The sequence below is a fragment of the Oryzias melastigma genome, linkage group LG5 (assembly GCF_002922805.2).
Source record: "Oryzias melastigma strain HK-1 linkage group LG5, ASM292280v2, whole genome shotgun sequence".
Lineage (NCBI taxonomy): Eukaryota > Metazoa > Chordata > Actinopteri > Beloniformes > Adrianichthyidae > Oryzias > Oryzias melastigma.
In genome coordinates this window covers 21,783,267-21,806,983 of record NC_050516.1, presented here as the reverse complement: position 1 = coordinate 21,806,983, position 23,717 = coordinate 21,783,267, and the positions used below count along the sequence as shown (strand labels likewise).

Genomic DNA, 23,717 nt, shown 5'->3' with positions numbered 1-23,717 from the left:
ATGTGTGTGTGTGTGTGTGTGTGTTTGGGGGGGGATGGGGGTGTTACTGCCCCTTCAAAAAGATTAGCTTCCCTACACACACACACACACACACCCCCCCACCAATTTTTGAGTCAATATTGGTATTTATGCTGACAAAGATTAAGAAATTATCACTACAGGCTTCCCAAAAAAACAAAGTAATGTTTTTCAATGAAATATTGTATTTGCAACTCTTTAAAGTTCTATTTGTGCCACCATAACTAGAACTAAGGTCAGTTTTGAAATCAAAATGACCTAACAAACTGTTTCATTTTAGAAATAAATATTTCTAAGTTGATGTATTTCTTGGCTGTGCAGCAGAGAGAAAAGGACCAGAATGATTGAAGTATCCAAAATCCCTGCCCCGTCGAGGACAGCCAAAGACATTCTTGATTGGATAGAATGTAGACTAGTGATGGGCAACTCCAGGCCTTGAGGGTCAATGTGTCTGCATGATATCCAGATATCCAAGCTCTACTCATGACTGATTACCTGGTTCAGGTGTGTCCAGCCAATTACAACATGAAAGATATGTTGGAAAACATGCAGGAATGCGGCCCTAGAGGCCTGGACTTGCCTATCCTTGATCTAGACTAGGGGTCCCCAAACATTTTCTGTGAGGGCATAGCTGTTCTCGTCTCTGATGTGGGGTTCAGTTTGTAGACTAATAGAAAAGTTGTAAACATCTCAGGGTGTGTCTTAACATAAACATTTATGGTTTTCCAGAAAGCTGCAGATGTGCAAATTTTAAATGATTCATTTCTGCAATCTTCACAGATAAAATAATACTAAAACATTTTAAAAAATTAAACCAATAGTCTATCCTCTCCCATCACAGTTCAGACTGCAGAAGAGTGGAATAAAAAGTCACGTTCTATGTGGGTCTTGATCGTTCAGATTTAAAAAAAATAATAAGCAAAAAAAAAAAAAATCATGCATCTCTGGTAGTGTCTGGAGGGCCAGCCCAAATGTGGAGGCGGGCGTAGTTTGGGTACCCCTGATCTAGACCAATCAGCATGAACCTTCTTCTGTGTGATTGGCTGATTTGACGCAAGAAGACTGCATCTGAAACAGTATTGGCATATCATTGACTTTGAAACCAAAGAAAAAGGTTTTAAAAGCAAGCATTTCATATTTTCATTTGCTACTTGGAAAATTTTTTTTTAATTCAACATTTTCTTTTCAATTCTGCAAGTTTGGATTTAAAAACTGTGACTTTTGTTTCTTGTTATCACTTCATACTCATATTACACCCTGACCTTAACCAAAATCATTTTTTTCAATAATAAAACTTTTTGAAATTTTGATCCTTTAATTTAGAATGTTTGTTGTTCTCATTTGCCACCCTTCTAAAGTCTTCTGTTTCGCCCATATAAAATGTTCTCGCTCTGCCACCGTCGTAGATTTATTAAACATTTTGTGCTTTGAGAGAAAACAAAAGATTATTCAGAGAAAACTCTTGACTGACAGACCAAAACAGATGGTATACTGATATTAATCCCATAATCATAAACGTGACAATGGATATTACATACCAAAATGCTTCCTTTTGTCATATGGGAGAATGGCTTGCTGTGTTCTGTACTGTAATTTCTTGTCTCTATGGGGTTTCTCATATGCAGGTAAACATAAATAAAGTCCCAGCTGTTTCCTGCCTCTCATCATGCTGACTTTAAACCTACTTAGCTTCCACAGAGAAGGAAATAGAGCTCCACATTGATTCTGGTAATGATAATGACTTTATTACACATATCAGAGTGGATAGAAATGTTGGTTGTCCTTGGATTCCTCTGAGTTGTATAGTTGGCAAGGTCACAAGTTAAGTTTTACTCTTTCATTTTTCCATTTTCTTGTTTCTCTCACAGCATATTTATCCAGAAGAAGAGGGTTTCCTTCTTTAAATGAAATCTAGAAAAGGCAAAAACAGGTTCTAAAAGCAGACTTCAAATTCTTGTAAAGTGGTAATTTTTTTAAATGGAAAAATAATGAAATAAAATGCATACTTTTTTTTTAGTTCAATCAAAATAAAACAATTAAAATCAGCTCCTTTATTTTTTCAAGGATTATGCTTCTAAGGGAACTTTAAAGATATATCTAAAAGTCGTCTATCTGCTCATCTCAGTTACTACTTCAGTTCAAACTGCTGATAAGGAACTCAGGATACACTGACAGTTGTTCGGGATTGTTGTTCGTGTGCTGCAGCTGTGAATGAGACCCTAGCGTGCCGCAGGCGCCACATGCGACCAATAAACCACTGAGTGGCATCACCTCAGAGTCGCATCAAGTAATAAGACATTAACCAACCATTCTGATAAGCACTTTTGTATCTGTACACAAGACATTTAGTTATTTAACTTTTTGCGGCTTCTCTAAAATGAGAATCTGGCTGCAGACAAGATAGCTCCAAGGCATTGTTAGCCGGAACTGGAAGTTCATGCTCCCTACAGTTCTTAGAAAATGCATTGTGGTTGAAAAAGACTAATTTTACTGGCAACCAAAAAAGTTTTTTCCCCCAAATTTTAATTTTTATATCTTTCACACTGTAGATGTCTCTGTCAATACCTACTATCCCTTTGACATACCAGAACTTCTTATACCATCAAAGTAAATCAGCTAATAGGAAGTACCTTCCAAGAAGGTCAAAATCCCATGGACTTCTACAAGTTAATTTCTCAGTGATTTATTAATTATTCTTGCTCTGATACTTTCTTCTTAACATCTTCTTTCTAATCCTATTTTTTGAAGATATTTGTTCTTTATTGCAAGTTATTCAAGTTATAAACAGACCAATCAGATGCCTCAGTAAAAGCATGTGGTGCCCGCTGACCCCGCCTCAAATGTTTGATTCTCCCGAGTCTGTGTTCAGTGGAAGGGGTGTGGACCTCCAACAAACTCACTCATTATTGGCATCAGTAGTTCCTTTAAAAACGTGACTCAGACCGACACGGACCAATCACTGTCGATGGGTCACGAAATGGCAGCAGACGAACAGGAAACCACGGTGACGGGCTTTGGCCTCGTTATGCGAGGGACGGAGGTCAGGCAGTTTCTATGGGTGACGTCAAGACCTTGTTTTGTCCAGTGAAATAATATGTGTTTATCGAGAGTATGCACACTCTAAAGCAGTTTTTAGCTAGAATCCAACACATTACTGATATAAAGAATATCATACTGCTGCAAAGCTGCTTTTCTCTACAACAGAAAAATCTCATTTACATTAATTGGGTTGAAAAGTTACAGTAGTCAAAGCAATGAAAACACTGGAGATAAAGCTACGGTGTAAAAGTGTTACAGTTTTACAAATCTCAACACTTTTGTTCACAATAATTTTGAAAGGAATGAAACGATAACCCATGTTTTTGCCAATTTTAAGCTCATTTTGAACACTAAACCATTTACTAACATAGAAAAGATGTAATAAAAGGTACAATTCTGAAATCTTGTGGAATTTCTTCTTCCAGCAATTGATCTCTGGGCGGCATCTTGTCTGCAGCCAGGCCCCCCCTCAAATAAAGTAATCCCCATCAGCAGTTGGACTTGAAGAAGGTACTTGAATAAGAAGCTCAACATCTTCTTGATCAACCTCTTAAGTCCAGTTGACCAAATAATCAGAATCCTGTGATGACAGGACCTGAATAACTGGATTTGTATGTTTTATACCTGTTTTGCTGTGACTAGATCACACACTGACCAACTCAGGAACACACATTCAAAGAGAAACCCCACATTTTACTTAACAGCAATATTCACTGAGTTAGGTTTATTAAGATAATACTGACATTTGCAATGAATTATTGTTTCCAGGTGTAAGAAACAAAACAATACAATTCAAACAGAAGTCCCCAATAACCTGTGGTCAGATATGATCACATCTTTGCATTTTATCTTAGTGGCATCGTCTGTTGTGTTTAAAAAGGAGTTGTCCTCTTAAAGATAGAAAGAAAAGGAGCCGCAGAATGTATCAAACCAACGAAAAAGCAAAATAAATAAAAAAGAAAATCTGCGCCATAAGACTGAAGTGAATAAAAATGCTGATGACCTCACAAGATCTTCCACACAGTTCTGCATCAGGAGTCCAAGAGCATATGGGCAAAAAGAATGACACAAAAGTTTCACATCACATAGTTCTGCTTTATGAGTGATTTTTTTATGCCCCCTCAGGGTAATCCAGGATCTTTAAGTCAATAAATAACTTCATGATTGAGTCTTCTTGTCCACAGGAATAGAACTATATTACAATAAGAAATCTGACGGCCAGAAGAGCTTAGACACAGCTACTGTTGAAAATAAATGTAAAAGCTAGGAATCTGTTTGGTTATGTAGTTTCCAATGAAGCTCCCTGGTGGTGCTGCTCCTCCTGTTGTTCACTGGAATGTCTGTGATTACTGTCCTGGTTGGTCCCTTGTTTCCACCAATCACAAAAATCACACCATATCCCAGTATCCCACTGTGTCGGCCCAAGATACTCCATTCTGGTCCACAAAAGGCTGTCCTTGAAACACACGACTATCGGGTGACCTAAAAGCAAGAAAAAATTACATTATAGAAGCTGGAAAAAAGAATAACAAAACATTTGTTATATTTCAAAATAGTCTTATTAAGTATCAGAAAAAGTTCTGATGGATTTTGCATGCGGTCAAGTCACTTGTTTTTAGATAATGTCAACACGTTTTGTTCAAAGAGCTTTACAGTTATGAGTAAAACCAGCTTTGCTTTTCTTTATCTTAAATTTGTGGAATCTGTGAGTTTGGATCAGATTAAGAAGTGTTTCAAAGCAGCAATCTAAAATATTTAACCCCTTCATACCATATTGTATACCATACTAATTTACAATGCACCGTTTAAGCACTTCACTTAGCATCTTAATTTTTATATAATTTGAAATAAATTCAGACGTGAAGCGGTTAACTCTGGACAGAAAGGTCCACTACATCCATCTCAACTGATATAATTTGTGTTTTCCGTACTTTACGTAAATTTATGCCAAAATAAAGGTAAAAACCAACTATTTCTGTTGCATTTAACTCTTGATATATTCAAACAATGACCTATTTGTTTTATTATTATTCCTTTTTAACATTTTTAAAAAGTCTCCTGTACAAATTTTTTCAAATTGCTAAACTTCTGGTCCTATTTGGCTAAAATCCTTAATCTTCCCAAAATGTTAAAACACCATCTTGTACTCCAGATAAATAAATCAAATAAATGATTAATCATAAAGGATTGTGACCTGCTTATTATTTGTGTCCTAACACAAAATAATGACAAATGATTTAAAGTAATGATCACAAATGTCATACTATAGCTTTCACAAATATGAATAATGATTGTTCACTTTTATTAATATACAAAATTCAAAGTGAGTCATTAAAGAATCTAAATCAAATCAGCAGAGTTCCTTCAAAAACTGTGAGCAAGTTTACCTGAAAGAACTGATGCTGTTTAAAAGGCAATAGGTGTAAAAACAGAGCAACTGTGACCAGACTGAGTCTTTTTGGAGCAAAAAGGGTTTTATTTTCATTGGAAAGAGTCTTCCCCTATGTTGAATCTGAGTCACACACACGTCCTCCAACTGAACAAACAATTCTGCTTTTATAGCCTCTCCTCAAACCTCCACAAAAGAATGATGGGTTTATTTATTTATTTATTTGTATATTTATTGACTAAGCAACCGCAAAAGAGAGAAAAAAAACAATCTTTTTTTAGTCAAAATAGTTTTAACTGATTATTCAAAATGGTTGCCAAATGGCTTAACAGGCATTTGACAAAATCATGAAGTGAGCAGAAAGCAGGTAAAGCTACGGTCACAAACAGCGCCATTGTTTGTTTGGTTTTTATTGTCTTCTTGCTATGTTTTTTTTTTTTTCTGTCAAGTCTGTTTACCTATTTTTTGTTTCATTTTTTCTTAATAGTTGCTTCTGTTTTATGAATTTGTTGTTGTGTTTTTCTATTGACAACTCCATCTGTTGTTTCTGTTTCTGCTGTTGTCTGACTTCTTTTATCCTTTCTCTATTGATTTAACTTGTCCTTTTACTAGAGACCCTCAACCTTTTTTATAGGGACTAAAGATGGAAATTAGCCTTAAAGGCTATAATCTTATATATTTGCAATTTTAAATGTTTTATCAATACATGCTGTCTATGTCTTAAATAAATAATCAATCAAATACAACTGCCACTGCACGGTGGGAAAGCACCTCAAGATTTCACGCCGCTGCCCGATTTTTAAGACGTCCTTGGCATGGTCATGAATGTAGACAGCAGCAGTCAGGTGGCTGTCAGGTGGGGACAATGCCATTACGAAATTAGGCAACAGCTGGGCAGCTACAGGACGGTGGCAGCCGGATCGCCAACAGGCAGCAGCTCTGACTGGACGATAAATGTCCCCTGATGGTGGTGGTTTTTGCCATTGACTGCCAGCTTCCCAGTAGCCCCGGAGGAATATAAAAAGCGGGGGATTCTGCACTACAGGTCATTTACAACTCAGATATTGAACACTGTCCAAACAACATTCTGAACTGCAACCACAGCCTCACTAAACAATTTCTTCTTCTTCTTTGATCTTTTTGCACGCATTGCTCTTCTTCTATAAGTAGTGTAACAAGCACAATGTTCTGTCTTTTTGGTGTTCTCAGCATCAACCACCATTCAGGAATATAGGTCTCAGTCACTGTGGTGCTATTAATGCCATTTTGTGCTGCATCAATGCAGTCTCCCCATTTGGACCCACAGTGGCTGGGCTGGTCAGATTGACGTCTGGTCATCACCATGCCAACAGAGCTCGTCGAGTGCCCACACTGCTTCCGTATAATTTCTAACTTTCGGATAGCGGTGGTAGGACAGCAGTGTGGGGGCATTGGGCTGGTTGCAAGGAATCACTCTGAAATCAACTGATCACCAAATGATTTTGGGGACCTTGGAGACCCTCCCAGTCAATTTTCATCCTGCTGCTTTCAAGCCACCTACCTGTCACTGGACTGCCACCATATGACGTTCAAATGTACCTGGGCGGCCACTGACCGATATCAACTTTTAGAGAACGCTGTCAAATTTTGCAGAAAAAATCTGCATTTAGGTCACAATTTTGGATATGTGACCATAGCCTAAGCAGAAAATAAGGAAATATTATGGGTAGAGGTTAACTTAAAGGGTAACCAAACAGGACAGTGGGAGGTTGATTCCATGTGGAACCTGAATTGCATGGTTAGACCAATCACGAAATTCAACTGTAATACTTCAATACAACCTGTTGGGGGCAGCACACAGATGGTTTTAGACATACAGACATATAATTGACCATTATTTTTAGAAATATACAAGTTTGTTTTAAATTGTCAAAAATTTGTTGAGGAACAATAGTCAGAAGCACTTTAAAGCCCCATCCATAAAGGTAAACACCAAAAAAAAAAAAAAAAAAGATTTAGAGTTTGGTTTCCCTTTAAGGGAACTCAAGTGAACACGATAGTAACAAATGTCACCTTGCCCCAGGAACGTCCCACTAAATATAACTTTCTCTTTCGCTCATTCACTTCATTTTGCTGATTGATGACGTTGAATGATTACCACGCCCATCTGTGCAATCTTTACGTATTTACAGCATTTTTTCAAACAAACTAAAATTTTCCACAATACTGAACGCAAATGTATTTGTTTTTTTCATCATCTCATTTCTTACTAAATATTTCTCCAAAAAAATCCCATGATGCTCTTGTTTTTTGTTACATCCCATTAAAAGCTGGAACAATTTTGAAGTATTTCCATAAAAAGAATGTTAAAGCGCACGCACGTACGACACAAACACAGAGAGATTCAAATCAAAACAGGTGTTGCTGTCTAAATCTCAGCACGTTGCTGTCAGTCAGTGAGCAGTTGGTGGGGTCCTGCCAGATGAATCTGCATGTCATTGACACATACTTACAGTTTTCTGAGCCATGCAGTCAAAAAAAAAAAAAAAACAACTCTAAAAGTGTATTTTTTTTTTTTTCATTTTTTTAGCTGCAAATGATGACACTGCCATCACTATTTGGGGAGCCTCATTTTAATTTTCACTTCCAGGTGGCAATTTCCAGAAATCACAATGTGACAGACGATATGAGAATGATTTCATCTCCCTGCTGCTCTGACTGTAGAAATTTGAGATCACAGTCACCTGACTCAGGAAACATATTTATATGATAATAACATTTCATAAGTACATTTTTTAAAATTGCCACGAATAATCACTTGTAGGGCAGTTAGATTTCTTTTATTCTATTTTGTAGTTTGAATTGCTTTGTCGGTGCATTATTAAATAACTGGAACATCAAATAATATATAAATACAAGAATTAAGAATGAAAGAAGAATTAACACTTTCCATGCATGTGTCTTTTAAGGCTGGAACTTTGAAACCTGTCGTTAAATACAAGATATTTCAGGGAAAAAAAGCTAAAATCCTTCCTCTGACGCTCAAGTTGCTTCAAAATAAAATATCACACCTGACTGGTCAGACAAACAATCTTTTCCCATGAACTTAACTCCAAAAGACTCATTCATTTAACAATGTTTGATTGATCACAGAATATTTTAGGCTTACTGTGAGATGAACTGAAGACTGTTTTAGGTTTTTACACATCCTAATAAATAATTTGTCTGTAATGTTTCTCACACTTGGATGATTCATCTGCTTTTGAAGTTAACAGTTGATTAAAACTTGAGAACGTTTCCTTCCTTTCGTTGCACTTTTATTGATGTCCTGTTTTGACTGAGAGCAAAGAAACGCACCAATGATTTTATTCAGAGACGTGAGCCACACAAGCTGATTAGGACGGTCTTCCAGCAGAGAAGAGAATGAAGAAAATGGCAATGACAGGAAAATAGTTTTACATGTAAATGTAGGTATCATACCAACTGCCAGTTTTTAATTGTGCGGAAATGGATATTTCTGATAGCCATCTGTTACTGAAAGAAAACCACACAGTGATCACTAAAATACCAGCAAAACAGAGCAAAAACTTCATAAAAAGTAAGTGAACTGATATTTTTTCATCTAAAAGATTTATCTTAAACATTTTTTTTAATTCATTGGGAAAAACAAAACATTAATTTGAGATAGTTCCTGCAATCATCATATCAACAACTATGGCTCTGAAGTGCAAATTACATCAACTAATCATTTAATGCAGTAAAAAAATATTTTATAAATCAAAACAAAATTCAAGAAACTAAAGGATAATTAAAAAAAATAAATGTAATTTCAAAAGTTGGAACAAAATAAAAATGAAATGTTTCCAAAAACAAATGTAATTTCCAGATTAAAAATGAAATGTTAAAAAATGAGAAAAAAGAAGAAACCATAAAATATAAGTACTATGGGACGTCACTGATTCTTTGATTATGTTTTTTTCACTTTTTTATCATGAAGTTATTTTCAAGATAAAACCTTCCGACAGATTTTTTTTAAGCTTTTGGCCGCAGTTTGGTGATTGCTCAATCAATTCTTTCCCACAGTTTGGGAAAAAAAATTTCCCTCTTCTTTAAAAGTCAAATAACGTCATCCAATCAGTGACATCCCATACCTCCCTTTTACGGTTCCTCATTATTTTTCCTTTTTTTAGTATTTTATTTTGATCTATGGAAATATTTTTTCTGATTTTTTTTCTTTTGGGCCTCTGGAATTTTGTTTTAATTTCTAAGATGTAATGCTTTTTTGTTTTTTTATTTTTTTTTGCCTTTCTAATGTAATCCTTGATATGTTTTTGTGTTGAGTTTTTTTATGTTATTTGCACTTCAGGGCCATCGTAATGAAATTATTCTCTGGCAGATTAAGATTTGGGCTCTTTCCTCTAGAGGGCGCTGCTCAGAAAACATCTGGTTGGAAAGGTGCTTTTTTCAAATGGTATGTTTCAGCTCCTTTCACTGATGCTCAACAGAAAATCTCATAGATGGCTATTTTAGTGTACAGTTGTCAAATGTTTTGCTCCTAGCCATTCTTTGGTGTTTTCTTTCAATTTCTGTGTCAGTGTATTACATCACCGAAGAGTAACTATCATCACTTTTTAAATAGACATGACCGTAAGGTCTAACAGACAAAGACAGAACTGGTTTATTAAGATCATCATTGCAAAATTTGGAAGTTTCCGAATAAAATTCTAAGTGTGGAATGGACTCAACTTGTGTGGACTGGATTTAATTTTCAATCTTTTTTTATATATTCAAAAAATATTCTTATAGAATAAGCTAAGAAGTTAAGTTTGGGACTTATGAGTGCTGAAATTACGTTATAATTACCCCAGCTAAACATTGCATAGAAACTAAAACTTGACAATGAAAAATTAAACATTTTAAGAATAAACAAAGGGAGAAAATTTGCATTTTAAGACACAAGTCAAACTGATTTGGCATGTTTAGTCTTTTAACACTATTTTATTTTTACTGTCTGTTTTCTCTCGATTCTTACAATATCAAACAGGTTGCACTGTTTCAAACCCCCAAGGGGTGGAGTCTCAGGGGCAGGGAAGGAAAAACATTTGCAGAAAAAGAGAATAGTAATCGACTAAAAATGCTATATCAGTTTGAGTTGAGAGGTACATTAATTTTATTGAATGTAATTTGGTGTTTAAAATGTCATTTTTAGAAATCTTTTATTTTTAAATGCCACGTTAACTCTAAATATGACGCTCGAAAAGTCTAATTTAGCTTCAAAGTGGCTTCAGAGCCACTAAATTACAGTTTGGGCCTATTTATCAGAACATAGATCCATGAGACAAATGTCCTACAAGTTGTTACATTCAGCTTTTGAGGAGCTAATCCAAAGTGGTTGAACTAAGCTCAACAGGTATGAGGTAGTACAACAGCTTATATTAACCTCTAACCTTAGAAAAAAAATATGTATGAAACATTTATCAAGTATTTCCAAAGTCATTTGTAAATTTGGACTGACTTAAGCAGGAAGTGTTTCCCTAAACTCACTGGCTTCTCCCACAGTTGGGGATCAGGTTCCAGAGGTCTGAGAGCCGGAGGGTTCTTTGCAGCATCTTAGTCATCCCTAAGACTGAACTCTGCATGCTACGAATCTCTGATGTTTTTCTTGACATCTACTGAAGCCCCTCTCCTAGTTTGGAGGGGTCACAGCCTGAGGGCCTCACACCCTGCATCTACCCCCCTCATTTCAGTGTGTTTGTGTGTCGTTTCTTCAACATGTTGGTTTCATGTGGATTTTTTTTTTTTTTGGTGACCAGTGAGTCCATTTCATACAGAAAAGGAGGCACTCCCAAAGAGTTCACATGCTTTCTCTTGCAATTGTACAAGACACATTATTTCATTCTCATTCAGCTCTTAAAAAACAAATAACAAGATATTTTCACTGCATTTTTGCTCTCTAATGCGGCTATAACTTCAGCTAGATTCGGTTAAGATGTTGAACAGGTGGCAAATCATTACAAATTTAACTTTGTTTTATTTTTAAGTATAGTAATTTGATATGTACGGAAGAGGATTAGAGCCATGTAGAAAAAATGGGGGGCATGGAAAAATATGAGTTTAAAGTCAGAATAATGACTTTAAGGTAAAGATTTTGGGGAAAAAAGACAGAATTCTGAGATTAAAAAAAGTCAGAATTCTGAGATCACATTCAAAATTCTGAGATTAAAGTCAGAATTTCTAGATTAAAGTCAGAAGTTTTACATGTCTTTTTTTCTCATGGCCCTAATAGTTTTCCATAGATATGTTAATGCTTTTAAAATACAAAAAAAAAAAAAAAAAAACCTGATCAACCGACTACCTTGTCTAGTCTGCACCATTACTTCACCACAAATGTATTTCTATAGATGTAAGCATCTTCAGAAGAACAACCTTTACACAGAAAAAAAGAATCTTAAAGATATATCACTTTTTATTTATCACCACTGAAATGCTGCAGACATTTCAAAAGTCTAAATGAAACGTAAGATGTTTGTCGCAATTGTCACGGACAGTCGCAAGTAAAGCCGGCTAACCTTAGTATGAACTAGAGTCTAGACCACACGATTGCTGTAGGGACCCGATACGATTGATGCAATGGCCGATCATGTAATACAAAAAAAGGCGTTGGGGCAAAATAGTAGTCATTTTAAAAAAACAAGCTTGATGAGACTATAGATATTTGGATTGCCATTAACGGACCTGTTTTTGTTCTATCAGCATTGACAAGTCGATGCCCACCACCATCATACTCCCTCCACCAGAATTGTTTTCCACTTTGTATTGTCCGCTGCAGAATTAAACTATTTTTTGTTTCTCTGCTTAGGTCTTGAGAGCATCTTTTGTGCATCCTGTTCCAGATTGTGTAGGATGAAAGCCGTCAGCTACTTCGTCCTACAGACCTTGACCTCAAAAATGAAGAAAACTACAGTTCTTAAGTGCTGGCGTGTTGAGGATTCCCACTGTGCCGACTGTCTCTGCTATTCTCAGTTGTGTAGAAGTTGGCCTTCAGATTGGATCTTGTACTTTGGCTGACACAAAATGATGCTGCAACCTTGAAGATGTCCGTTTGTATGCTTATAGTTTTCAGATTCAGTTAAATGTGGCGAGCAGATTCACAGTGGAGGACCGTTACAGCAGCCTCCATACTCACTGGAGGAGAAAGGAAGTGAGTGAATGCCGAAAGGGAAAAGTTGTTTATCAATTGTAAAGTTTTACCATATTTTTTTACTGAAACTACTGTCAAACCCAGCATCCCAGAAGGATATGCTCCTTACAAATATGCACCTTTGTAAGGCAGTAAGAAAGCTTCAGTAATCTAAACACATTTTATTTTCTCTTGTATGTGGTTGGTTCGCATTTCTAAAAGGCCACACATTCATTTGTAAAGAAAAAAAAAAACACCTAAAAGGCTGTAAAATAGGTTAAAGTATTTTATGTTTTAATTGGTTAAAAATTATCTTTCGTTTTAACTAAGACATTAGACATTTTGTTTTCAGACTGCCTTTGCAACTACAGTAGAATATCTTTCATGCAGTTTGGGTGCTGCAAATGTCAGACATATTTTCATTATTTCTCAAATAGAAATCTTTCTCAGACAGCAATCTATCAAAAAACTTTAATACTCTCTCCAAGCTTCATAACATCTGTCAAGTGCAGGGGCTCTGTGGTTCTTTTGCCCTATGTGTTCTGATTGATAGGAAGCGAAAAGCAGGCGCTGGCAGGGTTATAATTCTTGATATTAGAAGACTATAAAACTAGCAGCTCCTGGAACATGCGGAGAAAGATGAAACCAACTTGTTTGTCCAAGCCGAGGCTTGAGGGCCTTAAGACACCTGATTTACTGATGCGAATTCATTGTTGGGTGAAAGCATGCCCTCATATTTCACCAACAATGCCACCAAAACAACAAAAGAATAATATTGCTGAATGAGAAATGTATGTAATGTAAAGCAAGGAAAACATTTAGATTTTATTATTCTGACATCAAAACTATGCAAAAATAACATTTACAAATTGAATAATTACATGAAAAATAATGATATATAGACACACATTTCCATCATATAAAAATGCATTTTTATTAAAACAATATTGAATAAAGGTTTAGATTTTCTTTCATAGGAGGGATCTCTGTCACATATCCTAGAATGCCACAGCATGGCGACCTAAACGTACCTTTTTCAGAAAATTCCGGCGGTGGCTGCCTGCTGGCATTTTTACACACTGTGTGATGGTCACAGAGATTTTCAGAAAAAGATTATGTTTTACGGTAAAGTTGGACAAACTTTTTGACTCGTGGGTCACAAAGGGTTCTAGAGTTTGACGGAAGGGCCGTACCAGGAAAAAAATGTGTGGCATATTTTGGTAATCCACCTCATAAGAGAGAGGAGTGGCATGAGATCCGGACAAAAAAGTGCTTCAGTTTTGATTGTAAATAAATGTATATATTTTAGAACTGAACACTTTTGAGCTTTTATTTAAAAACTGTGAATTTGTTCTCATTTTAGTGCCAATTGCATCAATAGGTTGATTTCAGGGAGAAAACATTGTGTTGGAATGATGGGAAAAATGACGGTCAGACTTGGAAAATCCATGTGAATGTTTAAAAAAAAATTATTCCAACACCTCAGGAATGCCTAAAAAATTTTCTGCATCTAAACAAAGGTAAATTTATTGATAGTGCTTCAACTATGGGGAGACACTAGAAAATAAAACACTATCATCATAGTTTATTTCATTTGGCAGGGCAGATCGAATAGTTTGGCGGGTTCTCTGGCCGTAGCTTGTCCACCCGTTTTATGGCAACCAGACGATTTTTCTCAAAAAATTGACGTCAGTGGCCGCCCGGCACATTTTGAAGTTGTGCAGTGACAGTCCAGTGATAGGAAGGGGTGACGCCATTACAAAATTGGGCGACAGCTGGACCGCCACAGGGCGGATCGCAGCAGCTGTGACTGGACATTGTGCAAATGTCTCTGCCGTCCGTATGAAGTGCCATCAGCCGCCCAGTAGTCCGGGGGAATATAAAAAGCGGCGCTTCTGCACGCTTGCCACCGTCTACATACATAACCATGCCAAGAATTACAACAAAAAATTAAGTGGCGGCATGGAAAGATTCTTGCTTCCCCAGTTGTATTTGTGACCGTAGCATAAGCTTCAGTGAGATGCAGTCAAAAAAGTTTGTATTTACACATTTTTTTTTATTGTTTTCCAATTTTATTTGTTTAACTCCAATTTTAAATAAATAATTATACCTGTATTTAATAATTTTTATTTCAGTTTGTCTCTTCAGGTCCTCCATAAAGTGCAGCCGTTCAGGTATTCCTTAATATTTCTTAGCATCATTTTCTAAATGCAAGACTTTGTGTCTAAAATCAGGAATTTGTGGAGACTCGTCACTGGAAGTGATCTCCACTGAGACTTGAAAACTGAAGAAGGAAAAGGAAGACTTCTACAAACAGGTTATTAATGTGTTTCATCACAAGGAGCAGTGGATGGACTTTATTCATAAGTAAAAGTAAGTCAATAATAACAATTCTGATGATTTCTTTTCTGTGCTACACTTTGTAAACGAAAGAAAAAAAACGAAATTTTAAAGAGCACACTTTAACTGTTGTCAACCACATGTTGAATAGGGTGCTCTGTAGGGTTCATGTTTTTAAATCTGAGTGATGACGTCAGAGCCTCAACCGCCGTGAATCTCACCGCACGTCACTGATAAAGTATTGTTTGTGTCCGATTTAACTCTCTAATAAAACCTGCTGTAAGCACAAACCCTTTGAGTGAGCTCACATGGAAACTAATAGCTGCCATTTATTTTCTGTAACTGCACCTGTAAACATCAGGTTGTGAGCAGCCATTTCCTGTACAGTTTCCCCTATGATCAGAAGCAACAAAAACATCAACCTAATGATGCAAATGACGAATCTTTGATCAACAATTTAAAATCCACCTTTTGGTTACTTTTGTTTGATTAAAATTATATTTACTTTAATTATTCTGCCCTTTTTCTTAATAGAATTGACCACTTTATTGTGTACGATAATGAGACTGTGCTTCATTTTTTAATATTCATGTCTGTTTTTGTCAAATTTAACTGGAACTCATCAATAAGTTTAAAAATTTATCAACATTTTTTATTCCAAGCTGTTTTCCCTTTTTGAATATTTCCAATGAAATCCAAACTACCCCAAAGCCCAAACTTAGCGCTGTGAGCTCCATTCTTTTCCCTTTCTCTCTTCATTCCTAAGAAGGATGTTAAGTGTCCAAGAAGTTGGAGTAGAGAGCTTTCTAGCAAACACAAGTTGTCCCTCGCTGGCTCGCTGTGGGAGGGAGCAAGGCCATGGGCATGGAGCGACCTCCACTGACTCCCTAATTAAAAATAGAGCTCAGGTTCTGAAGGGTTCTACTGCCCACCAGGCCCCCTCTCCTCGTCTGAGCCTGTGTTTCTGCTTCCCTGTGGCTGTATGAGGGGGCATGAATTATTAACCCAACTAAAATAAAAAGTGTTGCTTCATCCAGGCCTCCTGTATGCATGAATAATGGAGGATGCAGCTCAACTACAGGCATTTGGTAAGTCAAATAGTAGACTGTGATGGATGGGTGGGGGTCTATAGTGTCCCTCACTCCTCACCTACCCACCACTCTGGGTCTACCACACCCTGGGACCTAAACCACAACCAGACAAGCTCCATTAATCTCTAGAAAACTACAACTCAAGCCCTCGAACCCTAAAGAAACACACCCAAATTCTGTTTTCCTGATGATTTGGGCCAGCTTTTAAATGTACTTTTAATTAAAATGATCATTTTAGCTATTTGCAGTTAGATTTAAGGGGAAACATGAGCTGGTTTGAAGCTAAAGCCCTTTTCTGGAACACATATTGCTCATTTATTGCAGTGTACTGTTCAACTCAATGGCCAGTTAACTAACTTAAGCTGTTAAGTGGAAGGCAGGGATCAATTATAGAATCTGTTTAGTGCTTTGGAAAAACTTTAGCCTTAGCTGCTCTGTTAAGCCTTTATTTTAACAAATAAAACCTTTGCTGATATGAAGCACTGACTATGCTCATTTGTAGAAGTTTTGTCTGCATCTCAATACAAAGAGGATTCATGAACTCAAATCTCAGCCACACAGATCCTAAAAATAAACTGATCCTTGAATTATTTGTCTTTAACTTTGAAGTGTGGGAGAAGTTGTTTAGGCCTTCTTTTGGGAAAGTTTTCAGCAGAGCATCCCACCATCCCTTAGGTTCAAGGTCTGCTGACAAAATCCTTTTTTTAAAGCTCAACCAAATCAGGAGTTTTAAGCAAATAATAGCAATGTGGGTGGAGCTACGTTTAAAAAAAAAAACATAACTGTCGGGAGGGTTTCAGCCTTTTTTTGTTCAAATTGTTGTGAATGAGGAGCAGATAAAAAAAAAGCCATTGGAAAAAGCTTGTAGAAGTCACACAGGTGCAACAGTCGATTGGCTACAAAATGAGTTCTGATGCATCCACTTGTAAAAATAGATTCATGAATGTCTTTTTTTTAATGAGCTAGCATTTGGCTCAGAACTGGATTTTTGTTGCTAAAATCATAATTAAAAGACCACTGGGAACTAGGGATGTCACTAACGATTATTTTAATAGTCGATTAGTCATAGATTCTTTATTTTTCGATTAGTGATGTGCATTTTTTTTTTTCTCAAAATGTGATGGTGCTCAGCCCGTGGAGGTTCACGTCATATGGTACACTAATGCTCAGCGTATAATGAGTTTACAGAAATTTGAATTTTATAATTATAGTTCATGATTTTCAATTTCACTCTATAAACGGCAAAACGTTTAAGGACCTAGCTAAGCTATATGCTAGCACAAAAAAAGCCATAATTAGCTCGCAAGTTTTTGGGTTCCTGATCCCTGCACTGTTTGAACTACCTAAAGAAATGGTAAGCAAAAATATTTTTGGGGATTTTTTTTGTTTTGTTTTGTTTTGTTTTTTTTGGTCAACTTTCAGGTTTATTTCAGTAAACAAAACCTAAACATCACTGTTGTTTTGGATCATTTAACAACAAATCCTGAAAATGTTCTCCACAGTTTTTCCATCCTCAAAGTTCTGCAGGACTTTCCGTTCTAAAGCAAATCTGCGTGAAACTGTTAGCTCTGGTGTTGAAGCTAATGAGTTTTCTTAGAACTTGGGAAGCTTAACCAACACTTTAAAAATGTTCTTAGTTCTGGTGAGAGTAGTGCTGCACATTTTTGGTCTATAAACTTAAAATCCACCGATATTCTAAATGAGGATAGAAAAAATTACACCCATTTTCTTGTTAACATTACCTTGACAAAGATGTGGAGTAGAGTGAGGAAGACGCAGAGACTGCAGTGCATCACTGCTGTGCTAACATGAAATGTAAGTTTGTATCTGTTTTCTTCTTCTATGATTGAGCAAGCACTATACTGCCTCCAAAACTTCCTGTTTCGATTTGCGATCCCATTGACTGATCTGCTGGGAACACTTTTAAAATAGATCCAAAGATGATCTTTAAGTGGGACTTTGAGGCAGAATTCCAAATTGACACCCACCTTGGTTGTCTTGACTTTGTTTCCTGTACTGCAGCTCCATCCTTTGAGATCCGGCAGCACTTTACACTCCTCTCCATCCATGCAGGGATGCATCTGACACCACCACTTCTGAGCGACTATCGACGCTGAGGACAATAAAACAGGAAGAGTGCAAACATTTATATTAAAAGCAATTAACAGCACGCTGCTCTAAAAACATTAGCCTTTATTGAAGCAAAAGCCCGTTTGACTTCTATCCCAGAGACTGAGGGGAGCATGTTGATTTCTGGATTCGTGGGGGCTTTTCAGTTCTGCCCTGGTGTGTTTTCGGGTCTAAATTAGAGGGCACAGGTGAATGTCAAGGTGCTGAGTGTTGTGAGAACGGTGTGTTCACTCGGAGGAGGGTGGCTGTTTACATGTATAGCGGGAGTGAGAAAACATCCAGTCAAGGTCTTCTGCTGCTTTGAAAAAAAGCCTACAGGGTAGAAACATCTTCCCTTGACATTTCTAAAGCAAGGAGAGAACTGTCAACATGGAGGGAAGCCTATGTCGGAGCTCCTCCACTGAAAAGAGAAGACACGGATCGATTCACATGTAACTGGGGCTACCGCTGACATGATGCTAAATTACCTGGGCATCTGTCGACTCTCCGGAACCTGTCTGATGTAACCTCAAGACATAAGGCTAAGTGAATGAAATGCCCAGGAACGAGTCATTTTCCTTTCATACGGAGAAGCTCTGAATGGGGAAAAAAAGGCACCGGATGTACAGTGACAAGTGTGGCAGTTGTAGAGACGTTTCCCCCGAAATCATTCCCAAAATCCATAATGAGAGGGGGGCTGCCATACCATCTACACAAGATGGGGCCGCTCTCGTCGTTCCCGCCACCTGTCCAGGGAAGCAGGAGCACTTGACGGTCTGGGATCGCTCTTCGATCTTGTTCTTGTTGCAGCATCGGTGTGCAGCGATAACCTCACAGGTTCCTGCTTTCACATGAACTGGAAACACAGACGCATCTGATGGTTAGAAAACATTCGAGAGCTCCTGCAACATTTTGTTTTGATATTTGACTCTGTATTATAAAAGGTAAAGAAATCTAAGAGGTACAAGGATGTATCCTCTCAGAACCAGATTGTGACATATTTCTGTTCATTTATATATATGCTGTTCAATCTCTGTTTTTTTTTGTTTAAATCTTTCAAAAATGTTGATCTTCTCATAAAATATAGGCTTAAAATAGTTCTAACATTACATACGTGAATGTATTTATCATGTTACATTCACACCGGGCTCAGAAATGTGAGTTCAAGTAACCACTTTCAGTGAAAAGTTTGTGTAAATCTGAATATCTGCGTTTTGGGCTTCCATGTTCAAAACTCTCACATTCACACGTCGCTACGCAAGGTTTTAAGTCAATTTTTGGGCCCTACGTACAAAATACGTGGCTATTGAACGAGCGTTAAAGTCCCCCATGACAATTTTTTTATTTTAAAAACCGTTCCCAGTAGTGTTTTATTTATTATTTTTAAAAAAAGCTGTTTTCAAACTCCTCTGGGTGGGCGTGGCCATTAGGCTCAGCTGAGTAGCTCCGCCCCCAAATCCCCTGTCTGATTATGCTAGCTCTGTGTCTCGCTAAATCTTCACCGCTGCTACATAAAAAAGTCAAGCAGTTTAATAGTGAAACCAGCAGAACCTTTCCCAATCAGGTTCTTGTATTTGGTGGTGACGCGTAGCGTCCTTTTTTCAACACGGGAGTTCCAACCATTGGAACATTGATCTTGTGGGAGAAATTAATAATTGTGTTTTGTCCCCGGCTGGAATTCTATGACACCAAGTCTTTCATATATCGGAATAGAGCTGTGAAAGAAAAAGCCTGAAGTGTCAGGATCTATTAGCTTTTTGGCCCTCATGGCTTGCCATATGCTCACTCTCCATCCTCCACTGATTGATCATTCGCTGCAGCTGGATCCTGGAGGATTTAAGCTCCATTCCTTCACCTACACACTAGTTTGTTGTGTTCTCTACCCTCGAACAAGCCATATCAAGTTGGCGGTTCTGCCTGCAGGTTTTTATCTGTTTTGTTTTTGGACGTTAAGTCAAGTTTGTCCCTTTTTGGTGTGTTGGCCAAAATTGGAGTTCACTTTCATGACCGTGGACTGGACTTTACACAGATTCTCTGGTACTCTAAATTCCTCACGTGAATGTCTCTAGAGAGCATCTCTACACAAGACGGGGTTTCCTGGAGACGCCGCTGTGTATCTGGCTGTATCATTGTTCCGTTACCACCTGAGGTGCAATAACCTGCATCTATCTTACCCTCAGTGTGCTCCTCCATGGGTTGTTCGATAGATCCCTCCTCTGACATGAACAAGATTCCAAAGATTTGCACCACTTTGACTTTTTGCACCACTGTAGGTACATGTGCTGGTTAGTGTGATGTAGCATCAAGAATGCATATGGTGCATTCTTAAACATTTGACAAGTGTGCAGTAGGTTTACACTTGAACTTATGCATTTCTTTTTTCGAGAAACATTTTAAGTGACCTTAAATGAGAGAGTGAGGCATCACCTTATATCTGTACATATTTTCCATTCTTACTCCTTCAGTGTTCTGTTGTCACTATAACTGCACGTTTTCTTCATCCTCTCCCCTCCGAACCCTGTACCTTCCACAACACAGAATACATTTTACATAACAAATTTATTGGATTCCTTTCAGTATTCTCTTTTAAAACTCACTGCTGCCCATTAATACCAAGCAGATTATCAGTTATTAATCACTCCTAATGTTTCCCACAATAGTTATTTCCACAGAAGGGTTTCACACCTGACCTACAGCGATGATGTGCGTGTAGAGAACAAGAAACAAACGGGAGTAAAACAACAGCGTGGTGGTAAAAGCTACATCTTTAACAAGTGAACTATGAATTATCAAAGGTGAACGCTGAATAATGAGTCAGTTGAGAAATATCAGGATTGTGGTGCCCACTGCCGAAATGTGTCTGATGCATCTGAGAAAACATTCACATGTGACAATGAACATTTATTGTTCAAAATGTGTTACTGCTTACCAAAATACCTGACAAAACTGTGAACCTCCACACAAACATTAGGGAGTATTTACAAAAGCTAAGCACTACAGAATGAACTGGAGGTGACCTCATCAAGTTCAGTCCAGATGAGAAATTGCTTTGAGCTAAAATCAGTTACATTTTTCCAGGAGTTTTATAATATGCCATATTTACAATTTATAATAGAATTCTTTCTAAGAAAATGTATTAAAACATTTTTTTAATTTTAATAAAAAAAATGCCAATAAATTGCCTTCATATTTTGTTAGGTCTAAACCTGAAAAAATAAAATTCAAATAAAAGTGACGATCTAGCACATTTTCTCCTACAAATATACAGTTATTGATGTCACACATATTTTTTTTATTCTCAAAAGTAAACAAGAAAATAAAAAATGTTAAAAAAACCATGTCTTTCAGTTTTGGATAATTTCATTTTTTCACCATTTAAACATTTCTGCTGTGCAGTATCAATGCCATGTGGTTAAAGCCCATTTCTGGGAAATATGTGGCAGTTCTCTCATTTGCAGCCATGAACTGCTCAGTCACTTCAACATTATTACTGACCAATTAAGTGGCTTCAACTAAATGACCCCACCAACTTCACTAATCTTTATTTAGCCCCTTTTAATGCACAGCAGCTGGTTATGCATGTCATCTGACCGAGAAAACACAGAGAAGCAGTGCAGATTTAGAGACTCCTCTGTACCACAGAGACGTATTCTATAACACCCTTCATTTGATGATACAAACCACTAAGAAATACAGATTTGTCTACAAAATACCTATTTTTTGCAAATAATACATCTTAATAAAGGGTGCGTATTGGCAAGAGTCTTGCAATACGATACGTATCATGAAATGTCCTAAGAAAGTAACAAAAAATGTTTTTTTTTTGTTGAAAGTATGACTTAGTCATACTACCTTAATATGAACACGTCTTTCATTGTAATAAAATGGCAAAATTCATTTTTTTAATGATCACAACATGAATCACTGAAACCATATTTTATTACAAGTTCCTTTTACCCAAGCAAATTCATGGTGCTTTTATTTTGGTAAATTAAGAAATATTTGTTTTTGAAGGGAACAATCAATACTGTCTGATTTTCATCATAAAATACTTTTGAGGGCAAGAAAAAAAATTAATAAATGAAAAGTATGATTGAGGAAATAAAGTGCTGTTTATTTCCAACATTGTTAAATCTAGCATTTAAACAGTTTAGGAGCTTGAACAGTGCTTGAATGGGAACCTTAAAAAAACACTGCACAGCAGCACTATTTCACTCGTTCTCCTCTGAACCGCTACGAAGTACGCAATTCGCTTTTTACTTTGTGATTCTGGCAGCAACCTGGCAGAGTTTCGGTTCAGTACCCATCCCAAGTTAAAACTAAGCAGTACATCGCATAACAAACCAAAACCACGAGGCTGACTGAACATTTAACAGAACGTGTTGTTGTTTTAGTTGTGGTGTGGAGTTGTTTAACCCTTTAACACCTAAGCCGTCGCCGATGGCCCTTAAACACGAAATGTTTAACATATTGTAACTTTTCAACCGTTAACACGATCAAATTAAAAAATTATAGTAAATCAAAGATCATAAACAATGGGTGTTAAATGGTTAAAGAGGCTCAGTGTGCTGTGCTGCCAACTAGTGGTCAGGTGTTTAGGTGGAAAACAAAAGATGCTAAAGGACGCTCATAAAAATGAATTAAATATCGTCATGTCAACATTTTAAAGTATGACCATACGAAATATTGCGATATATCGGCAAAACGATTTTCCCCTACACCCCTAATGTTAATGTAGACCCATGTACAACAAGACATGGGAGCTTTATGTTTATATTTTGTCAACAATTATGAAATATAACCAAGATTTCCAGAGATGATCTAACATCTTACTTTGCTTCAGTTATATTTAGATTTTTGTATGCTGGCTCTGTCTAATGCATTTACTACAATGTATTTAATCTAGTTGAAAACTTGTTTTAAGCCTTAAGTTCCAACACATTCTCATCCAAAAGTCATCACATAGGATCTTTCCATGCTAAAAATTGATGTTGTGGGTGTCCCCAAGTTGTTGTTTTTTGACGGAATGGCAGTTCCCATTAAATCACAGGTCCCCACCTCCGAGGCGCGAACTAGAACCTTGGGTCCAGTACCTTGACGCGTAGCGCACTGGTACCCAAACCTGGTACTTGAACCCTAATTCTAACGCGACACCTGTCCAGATGTGGTACCGGACCCAAACTGGTACCAGAGGCCGAACCAGGCTTGAATCAGACCCGAAACAGTCCCAGATTAAGGTCAGGGTACCGGTACTGGATGCATCCCAAGGACCAGTGCACATCCGGTACCGTTTCCCGAGGTTTGCTCACCCTTGATTTTACAAACAGCCAGCACAGGAAAAAAACAAGTTGGGGACACACAACTTGGAAGCAGAGTGTCACTGTGTGAATGGGTCTGTGATTGTAAAGCGCTTGGGGCCTTCGAGGTAGGTAGAAAAGCGCTATACAAGTTTATGCCATTTACTCAAAACGTCAAAAAGTGATGCGGATCAAATGTCAATATGTGACGACTTAAGAATGAGAATGTGTTGCAAGTTCTAGATCCTCTCTGGCGCAAAAAAAAAAAAAAAAAA

At 37.2% G+C, this 23,717-nt stretch overlaps 1 protein-coding gene across 1 annotated transcript in view; it reads right to left on the bottom strand.

Annotated features, from left to right (window-relative positions):
- Positions 1–1,741: 1,741 nt before the first annotated feature.
- si:dkey-238f9.1 (chemokine-like protein TAFA-2) overlaps positions 1,742–23,717 on the bottom strand; it is a 142,987-nt gene continuing 121,011 nt past the window's right edge. Inside the window, exons 3-5 of the mRNA XM_024270474.2 lie at positions 18,852–19,001; positions 18,025–18,149; positions 1,742–4,539 (exon numbers count right to left, since the gene is read on the bottom strand). Coding sequence (XP_024126242.1) covers positions 4,528–4,539; positions 18,025–18,149; positions 18,852–19,001 — 287 coding nt within the window. The 3' untranslated portion in view covers positions 1,742–4,527. The remainder of the gene's footprint in view (positions 4,540–18,024; positions 18,150–18,851; positions 19,002–23,717) is intronic.